Source organism: Aspergillus tanneri (genome assembly GCF_003426965.1).
Source record: "Aspergillus tanneri strain NIH1004 chromosome Unknown AapTan_7_pilon_pilon_pilon, whole genome shotgun sequence".
NCBI classification, from domain to species: Eukaryota; Fungi; Ascomycota; class Eurotiomycetes; order Eurotiales; family Aspergillaceae; genus Aspergillus; species Aspergillus tanneri.
This window is the reverse complement of record NW_022984634.1, coordinates 2,419,060-2,436,674: the sequence shown is the minus strand read 5'-3', so window position 1 is coordinate 2,436,674 and position 17,615 is coordinate 2,419,060. Positions and strand designations below refer to the sequence as shown.

The 17,615-nt window shown below is 52.1% G+C and overlaps 6 protein-coding genes across 6 annotated transcripts; 2 read left to right on the top strand and 4 right to left on the bottom strand.

The window, feature by feature from the left end:
* Nucleotides 1–65: 65 nt before the first annotated feature.
* ATNIH1004_007396 (uncharacterized protein) lies at nucleotides 66–2,107 on the top strand (the record flags this gene model as incomplete). The annotated part of the gene is made up of 2 exons (XM_033572021.1): nucleotides 66–103; nucleotides 280–2,107. The coding sequence occupies 2 exons, from the start codon at nucleotides 66–68 to the stop codon at nucleotides 2,105–2,107; spliced, it is 1,866 nt and encodes a 621-aa protein (XP_033425336.1).
* A 248-nt stretch (nucleotides 2,108–2,355) lies between these two features.
* Nucleotides 2,356–3,591, bottom strand: ATNIH1004_007395 (protein kinase domain-containing protein; the record flags this gene model as incomplete). Its single annotated transcript, XM_033572020.1, has 1 exon — nucleotides 2,356–3,591. One exon carries the CDS (start codon nucleotides 3,589–3,591, stop codon nucleotides 2,356–2,358), a length of 1,236 nt encoding a protein of 411 aa, XP_033425335.1.
* Nucleotides 3,592–5,437: 1,846 nt separating this feature from the next.
* Nucleotides 5,438–6,067, bottom strand: ATNIH1004_007394 (SRPBCC domain-containing protein; the record flags this gene model as incomplete). The annotated part of the gene is made up of 1 exon (XM_033572019.1): nucleotides 5,438–6,067. One exon carries the CDS (start codon nucleotides 6,065–6,067, stop codon nucleotides 5,438–5,440), a length of 630 nt encoding a protein of 209 aa, XP_033425334.1.
* Nucleotides 6,068–7,148: 1,081 nt separating this feature from the next.
* ATNIH1004_007393 (uncharacterized protein) lies at nucleotides 7,149–8,132 on the top strand (the record flags this gene model as incomplete). The annotated part of the gene is made up of 1 exon (XM_033572018.1): nucleotides 7,149–8,132. The coding sequence occupies one exon, from the start codon at nucleotides 7,149–7,151 to the stop codon at nucleotides 8,130–8,132; it is 984 nt and encodes a 327-aa protein (XP_033425333.1).
* Nucleotides 8,133–11,042: 2,910 nt separating this feature from the next.
* IDP1 (NADP-dependent isocitrate dehydrogenase) lies at nucleotides 11,043–12,892 on the bottom strand (the record flags this gene model as incomplete). Its single annotated transcript, XM_033572017.1, has 7 exons — nucleotides 11,043–11,467; nucleotides 11,524–12,123; nucleotides 12,180–12,318; nucleotides 12,393–12,426; nucleotides 12,497–12,507; nucleotides 12,587–12,622; nucleotides 12,830–12,892. 7 exons carry the CDS (start codon nucleotides 12,890–12,892, stop codon nucleotides 11,043–11,045), a joined length of 1,308 nt encoding a protein of 435 aa, XP_033425332.1.
* A 1,101-nt stretch (nucleotides 12,893–13,993) lies between these two features.
* On the bottom strand, nucleotides 13,994–17,050 carry ADE3 (C-1-tetrahydrofolate synthase; the record flags this gene model as incomplete). Its single annotated transcript, XM_033572016.1, has 5 exons — nucleotides 13,994–14,102; nucleotides 14,156–16,635; nucleotides 16,742–16,779; nucleotides 16,838–16,858; nucleotides 16,927–17,050. 5 exons carry the CDS (start codon nucleotides 17,048–17,050, stop codon nucleotides 13,994–13,996), a joined length of 2,772 nt encoding a protein of 923 aa, XP_033425331.1.
* Nucleotides 17,051–17,615: the final 565 nt, after the last annotated feature.

The window sequence follows — 17,615 nt, the reverse complement described above, 5'->3', positions numbered from 1 at the left end:
ACCGGTCTGCCCTTGGTATAGAGATAAAGTGTTTGCGATGGAGAGAGTGTGTTTGATAGAGAGAGATGAAGAGCGTACAAAGTAAAAAGCAGATAGATACTCTGTACGTAAGAAGCGGATCTTCATCTCAACCCGCTCCAATCTCTATTCATAAATCTCAACTCACAAATCTCAACTTCACAAATCCACGATGCATGCAAAATGAGTCGCGTCAATCGATGGACGCCCCTCTCCCAATTTCCCCTGACCAAAAAAACTGCACGAATGTTTTCCCACGAGTGCCAAGAAGACCGTCGCCAAATCGGAGATCGTCAGCGAGACACTGTGCGATGACGTCTTGCAACGCCTGTCACCTTTCCTTCTGCGCAACAAACCCGTTGATATTCTGGATCTCTGGCCGGGCGCTGGACTTTTATCATCCAAGGTCCACGATCTTGTGCGACCTCGTCGACATGTGTTGATCGAGCCTGAGATCAAGACCTTCCGACCTGTGCTGGAGTCTTTGGTGAAGAGTCGAAATGCATACTCGTTGCTGTCCATGGACATCAAACTGGTCGAGGACTGGAAACAGCTGTTGGCCACCTGTCTACCGGACGATCCAGATACTCATTCTGATGGCTATGCGGATGCTCAAGATGCTCAGTCGAATCATCCTCGGGCGAACCACTCACTCCTCGTCCTGGCCAGTCCGCCGCCCAGCGTGTCCAAGAAGGATCATTTCACTCCCGCTCGCTGGTGTGCTATGTTCATGGACACCTGTATGCGCGCAACAGGCCTCCATAGCTATGGGCAGGTGCGTCTGCTCGTCTCATTGCCTCCCGCAGATTCCCAGGCTGTCCTGGCGCGCACCACCAGCGAGCGCAAGCGACCGGCCCTGTTGACTGAGAGCGTTGCCCGGCACGCCTTTGAGGTTGCTGCTCCCAGCGATCCCAGTCTCTGGATCACCTTCAAGGGCTGGGATCTAGTCGCGGCCAATGCCGCCCGCGTTGCCCAGCGCACCATCGAGCAGGGCATCATCATTCCCGCTGGTCGAGAGCTGCCCCCCGTCGCCATGGCCCCCGACAGCCCGGATCCAGGCCGCATGGCCTATCCCTATGTGCCACGACCTCGGACACCGCTGCACGATCGTCTCCTGAACGTGCTTGATTCCGAGGAGGAGCGCATTCAGAGCCCCCAGGAGGACAGCCAGACTCAGACCTCCAAAAAAAGGACGACCAAGAAGGCCATCAAGAACCCCAAGCGTCTGCGCGCTTGCATCGTCCTGAACCAGGAGAACCGCCATGCCTATGCCCGTCAGGAACTCAGCAAGCAACATGCCACCCTCGACGAGCTGACCCGGTTGTTGTCGTGCGCCGCCGCCGACCCCCACGCCACCGCGACGACGCTGCAACCGCTGCAGGACCGCATCGACGCCTTGCGCCGCGCCATCGCCGACGAGTACGCCCAGCACCACTATGAAGCCACTAAGCAGCTGCCCATCGCCATCGACGACCACCGCGCCGCCATGCACTCCGGCAATTTTGACAACGCCTACCTCCCCTGGGACCGACGGCCCTTCGAGCCGCTGCTCATTCATCCAGACGAGCAGTATCCGCGCGACGTCGGCCGCGCTTTGGTCTATTTCGAGCCCGACGACCAATCTACCGCCTTACGCCAGCTGCACCGTCTACCCCCAGACGAACGAGAGCACCCCGTGCGTCTATTCCAGGCGCTATCGCTGGCCCTGGGCAGTCGGGGGAATCTGACCGTGGCCGAACTCCTACAGGCCGTCTTCCCCAGACGCAGTGTCAACGACCTCGTGCGCGCCGTTCCCAGTCTGGCCACTTTCGCTGCCAAATCTCTCCCTGTTGACTTCGATGTCCGCCCCAAGACCGTCCACGGCGCCCCAGACCAGCCCCAACCTCTTGACCCGGCCGTCTGCTACCAGGAGAACCTCGACTATGACTTGACGGACGTGCGCGTGCGCTCTCTCTCTGCCGCTACGCTGCTGGATATCTGTCTCGAGTATCAACGCTCCGGCCAGAAGGTGTCCGTCACCCAGTTGAATCGTATGCTCGGAGGTACTTTGACCTCGTTCCGATCGGGGGGGTATCTCATAGATACCTAGTCTGCTCTGCTCTGGTATGTATAATATCGATATTTATAATACTCCTATCTACTTATCTATATATGTACGTGGTTACGATCCCATAGACTGTATTAGATAATCTACAATCCACTAGTTAGCTGACTATGACTCTACAAGATAGTTAATCATACTTCGTATCAGGAATAGACTAAGACAATCCATTGCCAAATAGGGTATCAACAAGTCCAAATCCAAACTATCGTACAAATACCATCCAATCAAATCCATCATCGCATGCTTCGCACCAATCTCAGCCATTCTTCTGGCTGGATTCGTTCCGTTGGCTCCTTCGTAATGGCAGGTAAGAGGATCCGTTCTACTACCCCGTTACGGGGAACCCGCGCCCCGTTGGGCCCTGAACGAGCAAACTCGATCACTCGGTGGCCCTCACGAGCCATTGCCAGTCGCTGCATGTGGCTGGTCCCCGGGTACAGCAGCAAGTCCCCCGTGGCTGCGGCGAGTAGCGTCACCGCCAGAGAGAACACGTCCGATGCCGGCGTGGGTGCCGCCTCTGCGGATGTCAAGGACGAGATGCACAAGAGTTCTGGGGCAGCGAATGGCGGGGTTAATGCGGTCAGGGCCGTGCCCGTGTGTTTCTGTTTCTCGGTAAATAACGAGGTGCCGGCGACGCTGTGGGCGGACGAGAAATCCGCGAAGAGCGGGTCGAAGGGGAAGAAGTCGTCCGCGGATTCGCTGCAGGTGGACGGTTTCGGTTTGAGTAGGATATTGTGCGGCTTGATATCTCCATGGATGATTTGGGGTCCCATGTGCAGCCAGTAGAGGCTAGTGATCAGCTTCTCGGCCAGGTCTTGCCACTGGGTTAGACCCTGGATGGGCTCGAACATCGTTTTGGTGGACTGATGTTTCTGGGCTGAGGTCGCTTGTTCCTCGATATAAGATGCAAATGAGAGTGGCACCGCCAACATAACGATCGAATGAGTGTTGGAGATATATCCGTGGAATGGGACAACGTGACGCTCGGAGTCTGACATCATGCTAATCCGCGTCAATATGAGCGCTTCAGCTTCAAGAACGGGATATGCATCCCGTCGCACCGGGGACTTCACTGCTACCAAGTGACTGCCTGTCACTGGGGAGCTGGGGGGAGAGATTAGTGGGGAGCTCGACCCGGTACGGGATGATGCTTCGTAAACTACGCTCCAAACGCCGCTGCCATATTCGACGGGGTGGCCTTCAACGTCGTAATGATACTCCAACTCGTCAGAATACTCGAGAGGCGTTGTGACAGTATGAGTGGTCAAGTCGATTTCTTTCGGTTCTGCGCTGACGGGCGACGGCAGAGCAGTCGAGCAGCTGTGGTTGGCCCTATTCTCGCTCCCCGAAGCGCTGCCTTGTGCCTTGATTGGAGTCACCGGCGGGGTCAGGCTAGACAACATGGTTTGAGGGCCCTGGGCTGTATCGCCCTGCTTATCCTTCGTGCGAACGGACAGTCGACCAGGCATGATGACTGAACAGTGACTATATATATAGATGTAGATGTAGCTACATAGAGATGGAACTAGTAGCTCAGAAGACATGCAAAGAGATCGACGTTATGAAACCAGAGTGTATGGAGTTCGAAAATGACTTGAGTGGTAAATGATGGCTAGAGCTTACGTGATGCTCGTGATATCAAGATAATAAGTGTTCGTTAAATGAATGGTCTGATCCCGATAGGAATGACTGCTGGTGGTTTGCAGTATAGAGCATGAAGAGTTGCAGTGTGCAGAAAGGAGCGTGGGCCAGTTGGGAATCTGATGCTGGTGGCAAGACTGCGTGCGTGGAGCTGAGTCGTAGATTGGCTAAGAATGATGCCAGCTGGTAGAAGAAGATATGACTCGATCGTGACTACAAAATAGTGAGGGTGGCATGACGGAGTTGGTGGAAAGAAGACCGAGAGAAGAGAACGAGAGAAGAGGGGAGTTGGCTGGAACTCGACTGGATGATAAAACACAAAGGTCATTCATTTCATACACAAAGGAAAAAAAAAAAAAAAAAAAAAAAAAAATTGCCGCCGTAGCTTAATTGTCCAGGAAGAACCGTGGATGCAACGACTGTTGCTACCTTACCGTTGGAGGTTACCTTCAAGGTTACTATGACATCCCCACATGGCGCTATGGTCTCCTCCTTGAATGTCCGTCGATTCCGTTGATTTTTCGACTCCGATCATCAAGATAGCGCATCACCTAGGTAGATATGAGGTAATAAGAGGGACTCTTTATCGTATGAACCCATTCTCCTCTACTTGTTCCCCCATCCAGAGGTATTATTGTACTGTATTGCGCGGTATTCTGCAGTCCCTTGTTCGGACACTATACCCATTTTAGTATGGCTTCCTGCAAAGGACCCGAATGTAGTAGCCCGGTGGAGCCCATCACACCTTTGGCGTTTTACAATCTCGAAGTCAATGCCCTGGACAGGTGAAAGAGATAATGACGTGACGTGGGTGGAATTGGGAACCTTGGAAGACCAGGGGAAAGATTCATTCATCATCCCAGTGGTCGGGTGACCTGCCCTTATCGGAACTGTTGGTGACTCAAGCTCTGATTTCGATCTTATCTTGACTTTGACTAAACTGCCCGCATGGCTTGACTGCATGTTCCTGAACACAGCCGCTGCCTCAGTCTCTTGTGCCACTCAATATGTCATCGGCCTACTCAACGCATCCTCGATGCAAACAATGAGATTTTAGATATCCCAGCATACGCCTAGTCACTTGATGGTGGAAGGGCGTAGAAGGGAGTATGAAACGGTAACACATGTGCAAGAGTTCTGATCCAATCCCCACCCCCACGTGGGTCCTACCTAGATCCACACATTTTACCATGTACCAGTCTAATGTAGGAACCGATACCATTCACATAGTACCTACCCTTCTACTTGAGCTTGAGCTATACATTAAGATCCATTGATGGACGAGTTTCCTGATCAAATAATATTATGTAGTTATGTGCGGAGTACAGGCGCCATTCGGGACTATCGAGAAACCGAATCTGCTTAGAGCTAGGGTGAAACGCTCCATGAGCGTTTAGAGCTGGAATATGCCCCGTCCAGTCGTCATATCAAGGGACTAACTATTAATTTTTCTAAAATTACTCTCCGACTTGTTCGATAGTCCATTCGTATATAGAATCAGCTTCGTACTAGGTAGGCAAAATGTATGATCAGGTACGGAATATTAGAATGTAACTAGGCATAAAAGCAATCTTAAAACTTCAACCCCCACATGCTTCGACTCCGGCATTAGGATATAGGTACATATATCCACGGTACTTCCAAATGCAGACCATCCCCCCCCTCAAAAGATCGCTATTTCTCAACATCCTGTTTCAAATCCCGCACCCACGTTTCAAAGTTCTTCTTCAACTGCATTCCATACATCCATCTGACCACATAGACCAAATATCCGACCTGTGCCTCCCAGTTTCGTACTTCAGTAACGCGTCTCGCTGGTCCTCCTTCTCCGTCCACCATTACCTCCTCCACTTCGTGGACCCTCTCCGCGGTTAACAGAAACGCGGGAATGCCGCCTTTGGCGGTGGCGTCGCTGGCCCAGACAATCCGACCAGGTCTCTGAGCGGCCGAGTCTGGAGGGTCAAACTCCGTGACCACCAGGGGCACCTCTTGCTCGCCCGTAGGCTGGGTAGACGATGGATTCATGCGAACATGGAAGGTCATTTTCGTCCCGCGTTGCAGAACCGGAGAAAGCGCATCTGAGGAAGAGAGCTGTGATTCAGACGGCTGTTCGCGGATGGTAACTCGGGGGATGAAAGTATTCCAGGATGGCCAAGTAGAAGTATCGATCAAAGTATTCCAGACATCTTGGGGTGCGGCATTGACCAGTGCGGCGCTGTGGATGTGCAAGACCGCATCCGAGGCGGAGATGTTTGGCGTGGGCTTGGCTGCGAGGATAGCGTCCGATGATGGAGATGGGAGCATCGCCATTACTGTAGATGAAATATACTCGATCTGTACAGAGTATAAGACTATGAGTTGACAATAAAGAGCTACAAGTGGGGAAGACCGAAAGGGTTAAATTCGTTCTTGTTCAAATGATTTTCCTGAGAACCAGCACCATACCCGATTAGGACATTGATCGAGGTGCCTGAAAAGGTAAACCGAAGACTGCCCGCGTTTCACGAGTTTCTCTATATGAGAGATCAATATGTGAAAATTCACGTGGAGGATAACATGGTCAGCCATGCTATTTTCGCCTCGTGCTCCTCGGGAGGGTTCCAGTTCAATAAGGATGCTTTTAATTTCAAAGGTACCAGCATTTTCATATCAGATAGCATTATGTACAACGGAGTGATGGACTCTACGCCGGCCACCTCAAGTTCTGAGCGAGCGGATAGGGCCTTGTCAAGGATGTGACCTGGAAGAACCTTCGGCTGTTCGACGTGACGTTTCCGTCTTTGTCGCCCAGAGTTACTGGGATCAAGGCACCACGCGAGACACTGTTGACACCAACTCGTCTGATGATGGAGTGTGCCACGGGATCCGTGTTGGTATGACGCTGCGCTTCCTGGCTTGAAGCACACGGAAGCGAGTGCAACGCGGATCAGTCCTGTAAGAAACTTTTGACTCAGAATATCCAGCTCCACCTGCAGATCTGCATCTGTATGAATGCAATGGCCAGCTGAATCCCGATTTGGGATTTGACTGTCTCGATAGTGACCTCCTTTGTACCTGCGTACATACACAGTGCCAACCAGATTTGAGTCTCCTACCAAAGCACAACGCCGCTCAATGTGGCCTCCATGCCTTAAACCAGCACACTTTCCTTGTTTGGACACAGCCCGGCACTTTCTCGATTGGGACCAGATGTGTCTATCTCAAAACGAAAGAAAGAAAGAATCCTCAATGCACGATTTCACTCTTTCACTTACTTGACTCTTTTGTGATCGATCTCTCGCTCTGGTCTTTCCAACCAAGTCGCTCGTTCCAGCTCGCCCAGCCATTCATTACTCAAGTGTGCGGCCATATCACTAGTCTCTTTTCCGAGTTTTCTAGCTCTTCTATGTTACCACCGTTCCCCAGGTTCTACATCCCCCGTCCGGACGGGACCTTTACTCCTTTAATTCCACTCGACGAGCTACCCTGGTGGATCTCCATTGCTAACTTGAACACGGACGATCCATCCCTATACACCCATATGTGCCCCGCCACTCTGTCCCTTATCCCTCGTGCAGGCGAATACGATCTAATCTGTCATCACTGTGTTTCGCAAGTCGACACTTGCCATCGCAGTGTCTCCGAATATAGCGACACCAACATTCTTGGCCCTAGCCCCGTTATCTCCTACGACGACATACGGAGCGAACCGATTTCTTTTGCCTTGCAGGCTCAGAACCAGACACCCTCTCAGTTGGCCTCTGTTCCACTGCCATATCTGAAGCAACCACCATACTTCACGGATCTCTGTAGCCCGTTTGTCGGCATGTGTTTGGTCAGCTGTCCACGTTTCCGTTGGCCTTTTGGATTTGGGGCGTCGGCAGCAGCCAGTCAGCAGGGGGACGAAGAAGGAGAAGAGCAGGCGCCTAGCCCCGACATCGAGCCTGGTCCCCAGAGCCCAGAAAATGCGGAGTTTAATCCCGAGGCGCCTGAATTTGAACCCATTCATCCTGGCCCCCCGTCACCCTCTGCACCCTCTGCACCCTCTGCACAACCTGAACAGCCTGAACATCATGATCAACCTGCACAACCTGTAACCCCTGCACAACCCATATCTCGTGATCAACTAAGGAGTCCTCCGGATCCTGGCTCTCTACAGGGCTCTAGTTTCGACAGTGAAATTCATGTTCACTCTCCACCCATGTTTTGGTGTGATGGGATCCATGATAGAGGATCCTCTACACGCTCACTTCTGAGTAGCCTCCCACGTGAGCAACGGCCCAGGAAGTCGGCGTTAGCGGACAAGGCTCGGATTTCACAGGGAGGAGTGAAAAAGGTGAGATTCGACTGGCACCGGACCGAGAAAGCCAGTGGAGTGAAGAGGAAGTAATGTTTAAGATTATTTGCGGGTTTGTCCCTTGTTCATTGAATTTGGGCAGGCTACAGAGTTTCAAGCGAAGGCCATGCCTTGCTTTTGGAAATTAATGGAATTCCTGTAGTGAGTGGTTTTGCGTCTTACCCAAGATATTCTCTCGATTCTAGGGAGCCTGGCTGTTATCACTTTTTATCGATTCTGTATCTATTTTTTAACATTCACACGATGGAATTTGCCAGAGTCAATCCATATCAATAGAATCAGAAAAGCATCCAGCACTACCTTCAAACTTGCCACCACAGCTTGTTGCCTTGTGGTATCAGGTGAGATTAATTCCAGAGATATCGGCATTTTTTCAAGAAATAGGATAGCAAGTAGACAAGGGAATATCTGTGAAATAGGTATTCTATAAGCCACCAGGCCGAATGACCATATATACACGTTCTACTCTAAAGTATGGACAGTGCTTCACACATGCTGTCTGCTATATGGAGTATAGAGAAACGCCACGATTACCATTAGTGAAACAATAAAGACTCCGCATCCTATCTATCTAATGATATCCACCATGCAGTATCCGTCAGAGAGAAAAAAGAGAGAGAGAGGGGAAGATATAGAGAGAAAGATAACTACGGATGAGGATTCAATTCGCCGCCGAATCGGCGAAACAACCTGTACCGAGCGAGCATCATCATCGATACCATCAACGAGATTCGAATCTCAATGCAGCTGACTCGCTATATGAATCCCTCCAAGATCGAAATGACACTGCGATCAGTAGATAATTCCAGCCCATCATTGATGCGGTGGAGGGCCGCTGAACAGTCCCCAGTGATGCTAGCGGCGTAACCGGTATTTGTGGACGTGAATGCCCGGGACTGGCCAAACATGGATCAGGAGATTTTTTCACGTTGAGAGTCAGAGGGGAAGAGATGCGGAAAGAAATGAGTTAGGAGAGGTCGGATGTATGGAAGACAGGCGCAGATGAGGGCGATATTGGTGCCAATGAAGGGCCATACTGCAGTTTGGGCGTTGGCTTCTGTATCATCGATTGGGTTAGTATTGAGTTTTCATTTGTTTTATTTTGTTCAATTGATTGGGTTATATAGAATGGGGATCGGCCGGGGAATGGATGTATCGGTGGCATGTAACCAATTGATCCCTCCAGCGAGACGGGGCCATGCTGGTTGCGCAGACACTGAGAGAGAGTATATTGTGCTTAGTTCTGATTCTGCGGTAGGGACTCATCGACAGGGGAAGGGTTCATACAACAGTGCCAGGGCGAACACGAGAAGGAGGGCAACCTTCTGTCTTGTGGGCAGTCGTAAGCGGGTGAATGCCGGCATCAGTAGAATGACGACGATCAAGTCGGTGAAAATCGTGATGGAGGCATTGAGACACCAAGTCACATCCTTGGGAAGACAGTATTGCAGTGCCCTATGGTCCCAGAATCCACAAACAGGAATGCAGAAGAAAAACGCTCTGAGTACCAACCACAGTCCAGTAATGACAACGCAGATAAATGTAACCAGAAGGATGATCTGTTAGCATTTCGTAGGGAACCGTCGTCTATACAAGAGAACCGTGGATAGTTTGGTGAAGCTAAGAGATATGTTGTATTATGGGTTGGTGATCCATAAAGCGTTTTGGATAGGGTCAGAGAGAAATAGGATCCTGTCAATGGGCCACGGCAGAAGAGGTACCTTCATCTGCTGACGAAGTGTCGCGGGATCCAAGGTCGCCTCTCAATCCCCGAGGTTATAATGGACTCCCGATTGTCGCGGTCAGTATTCATGTATAAGCTCGCTAACCAGGGACCGCGCATACTTAAGACCAGAAAGGCGAATACTGTTGGAAATCAGGATGCCTAAGGCACCTTCGTATATCCTAGTCCCGCAGCGATGTGATATATCATATTCAGGGGCAAAGGGACACGTAGACATGAGGAAGCGTTTGTCTACGCTCTCTCTCGCAGATAGAAGAATATACTCACCAAGCGATACTAGATCGCACGATAGTTTCAATATACTATCCAGTCACCGCTATCCTAGCACCTCACGACATAGCTTCTTCCCCGAGATTCTCAACAAATACGACGAAATCCGCCAACTGCTACACCACCCGCACATACTCGGAAGAGAGTATCCTCTTACAAACGACAGAACAATCAGCAGATCATCCCAGCCCAGCGTCCGCATGAAATACAGCCGCATGTACAGCCATAGTGAGACAGCCACTGCGGCCAAGGACTCAAAGGGGATGGCGACAGGCAGCACGTACATCCTGCGCGTTGAGGTCAAGCACCGCAGTTTGAGCACGGCCACATAGCTCAGTTGGGGCTTGTGTATATATACAAAGACCAACAACCGAGGCTATAGAAGTCAGTTCCTGTGCGGGACCAGATTCTGCAACTGCCGTTCAATCGACATCGAGGAAGGATGGCGTCAGTAATCCCGAGTCAGTTGCGTCAAGGACATTGGATCAACCGTGATTCGCACCAAGATCCCAATGTGCACAGTAAGGAACAAAGCATACAATGAAATCAGTTGAAAAAAAAAGATGGAATGAGTAAGGCATAGAGGCAACTCCAATGGGTGGATGGGACCAAAAATGGATTATTCTAAAAGTAACAGACAGAACATCTCATAATGCATGGCGCAGAGCAGGACATCAGATCAAGGCCTATTAAAAAAAAAAAAAAAAAAAACTCCAATAATGACAGAAAGAAAAACGCATGCATCATCGTCCATTCCTCCTTGCAAGGGAGGGCCGAGGTCTTTTTATCCTTCTTTGCCTATGTACACTTTGACCGTCTGCAGCCTGCCGCCCTTTTTGAACCCGGTAGTTGACTGCGACCAGTGGTCGCACATTAACTTCATAGAATAACAATAAGAATCATCATCATTTTTGAACCTCGCCCAATATTTAAAGGCGAGCCTTGAGGTTGGCCTTCAGTCTCCGCTCCACGGCGGCCATGTATTCCCTGGTGGTCACCCAGGCCTCCCGGTCCTTGCGACCACAGGCGAGAGCCAGATCCTTGGTCATAATACCGTCGTCGTTAACCACGTCGATACAGGCGCGCTCCAGTTCTTCCGCGAAAGCCACCACGTCGGGAGTCTCATCGAGCTTGCCCCGCTGCACCAGACCTCGGGTCCAGGCGAAGATGGAGGCTATAGGGTTGGTTGAGGTCTCGCGGCCCTTCTGGTGCTCGCGGTAGTGACGAGTCACGGTGCCGTGGGCCGCCTCCGACTCGAACGCCTCGCCGGTCGGCGTGGCCAGGGTCGACGTCATCAGACCCAGGGAGCCAAAGCCCTGGGCAACAATGTCCGACTGCACGTCTCCATCGTAGTCTACCACGGATTCTCGTTAGGATTTACGTTCTTGTCCACAGATATGGGTTACTTACTCTTCAGGGCCATGACGAATCCGCCCTCACTCTTGATCATCTGGGCCACCATGTCGTCGATCAAACGGTGCTCATACCAGATGTTCTTGGCGTCGAAGTCCTTCTTGTAGGTGGTCTCGTAGATTTCCTGGAAGATATCCTTGAAGCGGCCATCGTATTTCTTCAGGATGGTGTTCTTGGTGCTCATGTAGAGTGGCAGACCCTTCAGGAGGGCCATCTGGAAGCTGGCATGAGCGAAACCCTCGATGGAGGCATCCGTGTTGTACTGGGTCTGTGCAACGCCACCACCGCCCTGAAAGTCGAAAACCTTGATCGACTCAGGCTGACCACCCTCTGGCGTATAGACCAGCTCTAGCTTGCCGGGGCCGGGGATCACACGGTCTTGGGCTCGGTACTGGTCTCCAAAGGCATGACGGCCAATGATGATGGGCTTGGTCCAGCCAGGCACCAGGCGGGGGATGCGGGGTATGATGATAGGCTCACGGAAGACCGTTCCGCCGCTGCCATGCTGGTTAGTGCCGCGTCCAGTAAGAAGTCCGGGGATTCGGGGAGGGAAGACGTACAGGATGTTTCGGATGGTACCATTCGGCGACAACCACACTGGAGAAAAGCAGGGTTAATCCTTGAATCCCAGAAGAGAGACGATGAGCACGCACTCTTCTTCAGCTTGAATTCTTCCACACGAGCCTCGTCTGGGGTAATGGTAGCGCACTTGACACCGACGCCATACTTCTTGATGGCCTCGGCAGCCTCAATGGTGACCTGATCATCGGTCTGGTCACGGTATTCAAGACCCTGCACATAATTGTTAATGATCCCAGAGGTTGGAGAAGGCAATCGCACCACTGGTGCATTGTTGGGGTGTATACCAAGTCATAGTATTTGAGGTCGACATCGAGGAAACTAAACTCGAGTCTCAGTGGGCAGATCCCAAACGAGTAACAATTTCAGGTTAGGTGTAAGGACGACATACGGCAGGATCAACTATAAACACAAAGCGATGTCAGTCTCCTGGGATCGGGGAGAAACGGCATACATGCATGGCATAGCGTGCGGGACTTACTTTCTCTCTGATCTCCTTCCAGATGATACGGGTCATCTACGGCAGTGAGTGGTCAGCAGTGATCAGTCATATGTATTGGACGCCCCCGTTTGGCTAGGACCTCGGGTGATTGGTATGGAAACAGTCGCCGTGTTTCCCCGCGCGGATGCATGGCGGTGACGAAAATGTGCAGGAAGGGGGGTAAATATATAAACACCGGGGCGTCGTGCACATCAAGCCACGTCAATCAAAGTTCAGACATACCTCATCACCGTCCAATTCCACTACGGGATTCTTGACCTTGATCTTCGTACCTTCGGTTGCCATGGTGCGGGATTGAGTCCAGGTCCAACGGGGGGAAACAGAGCTAACGGAGGGGGAAAGAACAGACGAAGCCGAGACGAGGGAACGCTGCGAACGAAGCGAGGTAGAGGAAGTAGAGAAAGAAGAAGGAGAAGCTGAGTGAGAGGATGAGAGAGAAGAAGAGAGGCAGCGATAAGCGGAGGAAGATGGAGGGGCTGGCCGAGGGAAGGCGAAGGCCCGGGGAGCCAACGCGGAATGGAGCCGGAGCGAATTCATCATCGCGACTGAGAGGGATCTGATTGACTGAGGGATTGACAGGGACAGAGGGATTACCCGGCAGGGACAGTCGGCACGGAGGCGACACGCCTCTGGGGATCAGTAATACAGTGAGTACTGATTTGACGATTGTTGGCGATACCCGAGGAGCGTTCTCGGCTGGAAGGAGCGGGCGGTGGAGACTCCCGGACAATACGCGCAGTCTTGGATTGAGATGAGATGAGGATATTCAGAGAGAAGAAAAGAAGAGAAGAAAAAGAAAAAGAGGAGAGGAGAGAGGATGCTCTTATCCAAGAATGCTTTGTCCCGGTGACTCCTTGAGGACCGCCCTTTCTTGTCTTTCCCCTTTCCGCCCACCGTTCACGCCGAAGCCGGCAGAGGTATACTGCTTCTCTGGCATCCCTCACTGTCAAAAAAACTCACGAAAAAACGATTCCTGAGAATTGTTCATTGATCTATCTGATGAATACCTATTCTCTACTCATTCCCTTATTCAATTCCTTCTCTACAGACGCTCTATCAGAATATTCCCGCGCCCAACCGTCGTTTCCCGCGGCATCGGAGCGGGTCAACGGGGCCCGAAACTGGCGATATCCGGACGTTGGCTCGGGGCGTTGCAGCCCAACTCCGGAGCTATCCATGGATCGAGATCCATTCATACTACCTGAGGTAACTATCGCATCCTCTAGTCTAATGTCATTGTTGAATCACCCCCTCCCATTCGTATATGTTGAAGTAAACATCGCTCGTGAAAGCCCTCCCTTGTATCGAGAGCCAATCATGCAAAAGATAGAACAAAATCAAAAGAATTTACATAGAGAAGAATAATCAGAAATAAGAAGACCGTTCTTAGAACAATCCATCAATCTCCCCGGCTTCCGTGTCAATGTCAACGTTCAAATAGCCCGGTGCAGTGGGCAACCCAGGAATGGTCTGGATATCCGCCGCAAGGGCGTACCTAGAACAACTATTAGTCTATCTTGTTCATCATTTCTCAGAGAGTACCCTTACAGATACCCACCGCCCACCGCCAAGCGAACATCCCGGATAGGAACAGTAAATCCCGTCGGTGCTCCCTTCAACGCGGGGTCGTGGCTGAGCGAGTACTGCGTCTTGGCAATGCAGATGGGGAGATGCCCAAATCCTTGCGCCTTGTACGTGTCCACCTTCTTCTGCGCCAGCTCGCTGAACTCAACTTTCGCCGCTCCGTACATAGCTTTGCCGATGCGCTCGATGCGCTCCTGGATCGTCCCGTCGGTTCCATACAGGAGCTGGAAGTCCTTGGGCTTGGAGCTCGCCGTCAGCACCGCCTTGGCCAAGTCCACCGCCCCTGCTCCGCCCTCCGCCCAGTGGTTGGCCGGCACCGCATCCTCGGCGCCCGCCGCCATGGCCTCCTCCCGAATAACGGCAATCTCTGCCTCTGTATCGGTCTCCATCTGGTTGATAGCCACCACCACGGGGACTCCGTACAGCCGCGCATTCTCAATGTGCTTCTTCATGTTGACGCAGCCCTTGCGGAGGAGATCGACATTCTCCGTCCGGTAGACCTCGTTCAAAGCTGCTCCGGGGCTGATCTCCGGTCCTCCCCCGTGAACCTTGAGGGCGCGAACGGTGGCCACGATAACAACGACGTCGGGCGATAGACCAGAGGACCGGCATTTGATATTGAAGAACCGTTCTCCACCCATAGTGAAGTCGAATCCAGCCTCAGTCACGACGAACCCAGTCTTGGCATCGTGGTCCTCATCGGGCTCCGTACCCGCCAGCTTCAGCGCCAGTTTATCGGCAATCACCGAACTTGATCCAATGCTAATGTTGGCGAAGGGGCCGGCATGGACCAGCACGGGAGTGCCTTCCAAACTCTGCATCATGTTCGGCTTGATGGCGTCCCTCATCAGCGCCGCCAGAGCACCGCCAGCGCCAATGTCATCACAGGTAACGGGATCTCCGCTCTTAGATGTAGCCACCACCATGCGTCCCAGCCTCTCGCGCATGTCCTCGAGGCTGTTGCTCAGCGCAAGGATGGCCATGCATTCGCTCGCGACGGAGATATCAAAGCCGGTTTCACGAGTATGGCCCTTCTCGGTATTGGCCTGGCCGACGGTAATGCCCCGCAGGTGTCGGTCGTTCACATCCAATACCCGGCGCCACGTGATGGTCTCAGGGTCAATGTCAAGGCGCGCAAACCGGTGGATTTCTTCCTCGGTAAGATCATCGGGGTTGGTCTTGGTAATGCCCAACTTTTTCAATCTCTTGAACATGATAGGCTGGAATTCACGCTTACCCTTCTTAGTGGGGACCAGCCGCTTGTACAGCGCAGCATCCTTCTGGGTAGCCTCGTGGAACATGCGCGTCTCAATGGCCGCGGCAAGAAGGTTGTTGGCGGCCGTGATCGCATGGATGTCACCAGTCAAATGCAGATTGAACTCATCCATGGGAATAACTTGGCTGTACCCACCACCAGCAGCTCCACCCTTGATACCGAAGGTAGGGCCCTGACTCGGTTGGCGGACATTGGCAAACACAATGCGATTCAAGTGCGCACCAATCGCTTGGGTAAGTCCCAGAGTGGTCGTCGACTTGCCCTCGCCAAGTGGCGTTGGAGTGATGCCACATACCAAGATATACTTTCCATTTCGGCGGTGAGCTAAGCGGTCGAGGACCTCGAGGCTAACTTTAGCCTTCGTATGGCCATAAGGCTCAAGCTCATGCGGAGCGATGCCGATCTCGGAAGCGATATCCGTAATTGCCTTGGGATATTGCGCGCGAGAGATGGCAATATCGGAGGGGACGGGGCGGACCAGCTTCAGTGGTAGCGGAGTGATGCTCCTATCCCTTTGCTTTTCGAAGTACGCCTTGGCCGAGTTGACCACGTTTTGCATAAGCATGGCTACCGTCATCGGGCCAACACCACCGGGAACGGGGGTAATCTGAGAAGCGACTTGGGCAGCAGACTCAAAATCAACATCACCAACAAGGCGCTGTCCAGATTTTCTGGAGGCATCAGGTTTGTAGTTAATGCCGACGTCAATGACGACCGCGCCAGGCTTCAGCCATTCTCCCTTGACAAACTCTGTCTGCCCAATTGCTGCGACAACAATATCCGCAGTTTTCACTATCTCCGCCATGTTGGGGGTCTTCGAATGGCACACCGTCACAGTGGCATCTGCATTCTTCAGCAGATAGCTGACTGGGCTCCCAACAATGTCACTCCGGCCAAGAACCACAGCTTGCTTGCCCGCGGGGTCTACTCCACTCACGCGCAGGAGCTCCATCACAGCCTTCGGTGTGCAAGGTACGAAGAGGGGATGACCGCCCCTCTTAGCCAGCTCACCAATGTTGATGGCCCCGAAACCATCGACATCCTTTTCATCAGCGACTGCGGAGGTGACGGCGTGTTCAGACAGATGTTGTGGAAGAGGTAATTGGACGAGAATGCCGTGCACAGAAGGGTCATGGTTGGCCTTGGTGATTTCCTGCAAGATCTCTGGCTGTGTAATAGATTGGGGGAAATTGACAACTCTGCAGAGGATGTTCGCCTTGTCGGAACGGAAGTGTCAGTGGAGATGCCATATGCAGCCAGCGGCAGCAACATACCTCCTCAGCAGCCTTCAACTTCATGCGCACGTACGTGCCTTCGGAGTGTATTAGCCTTGCCCTATGCCAAATAAATAACCCACCGAAAAGACTCACTTGAATCCGATCTTTCGCCCACTATACGTAGCCATTTCCATTAGCACTACGACCCCAGGTATGACGTTCGAGACAAGGGGATCACACACCCTGGAAAATCACCAAGCTGGGTTTGAATCTCGGACTGGACTGCTGAATCGTCGCGATCTCATTCTTCAATCCCTCCCTGATGTTCCTGGCAATTTGCGTGCCATCGATTTTAGTGGCCGCCATGACAATCGAAGAGCTGGAGAATAGGCGGCGGGGGAGAGGTATGAAGGGACGAGTGAGATCTCTGAACGGTACAGAACCAGGTCCGACAGTCAAGGCACTGCGTCCAACAGAACAATGAGGAAAATTAACAGGGAACGAGGCAAGAAGACGGTGGTGATGAAAAGAATGCAAATGACGGGAACAACACTTCGCCTTGCCAGCGCAGCGGGGTAGAAGAGTCGCCGAACGGGCGGGGGAAAATGGCATCAAATGCAGTTCTGGTCCTCCGAGGGCGGATTGGATGGCGATAGGGAAACTTGTCGACCAAAATCAATTATAATTATGAATAATAGGAATTACAGGTGAAAAAGCAATACAACCACCACCACAATAGAAAAATGACAATATTATTGCAAGAATGAGGTTCACCCGCTGTTTATGGCACCTCCACGATCTGACTCTCCTTTCGTTCTGTTTTTCCTTTGCCATTCCCAATGAGTCTCTTCCAAGATGTGATTATGTCAGCCCATCGACATGTCTGGCAGTTGACATGTTCTAACCGGATTCGGATGGATGGCGGGTAGGG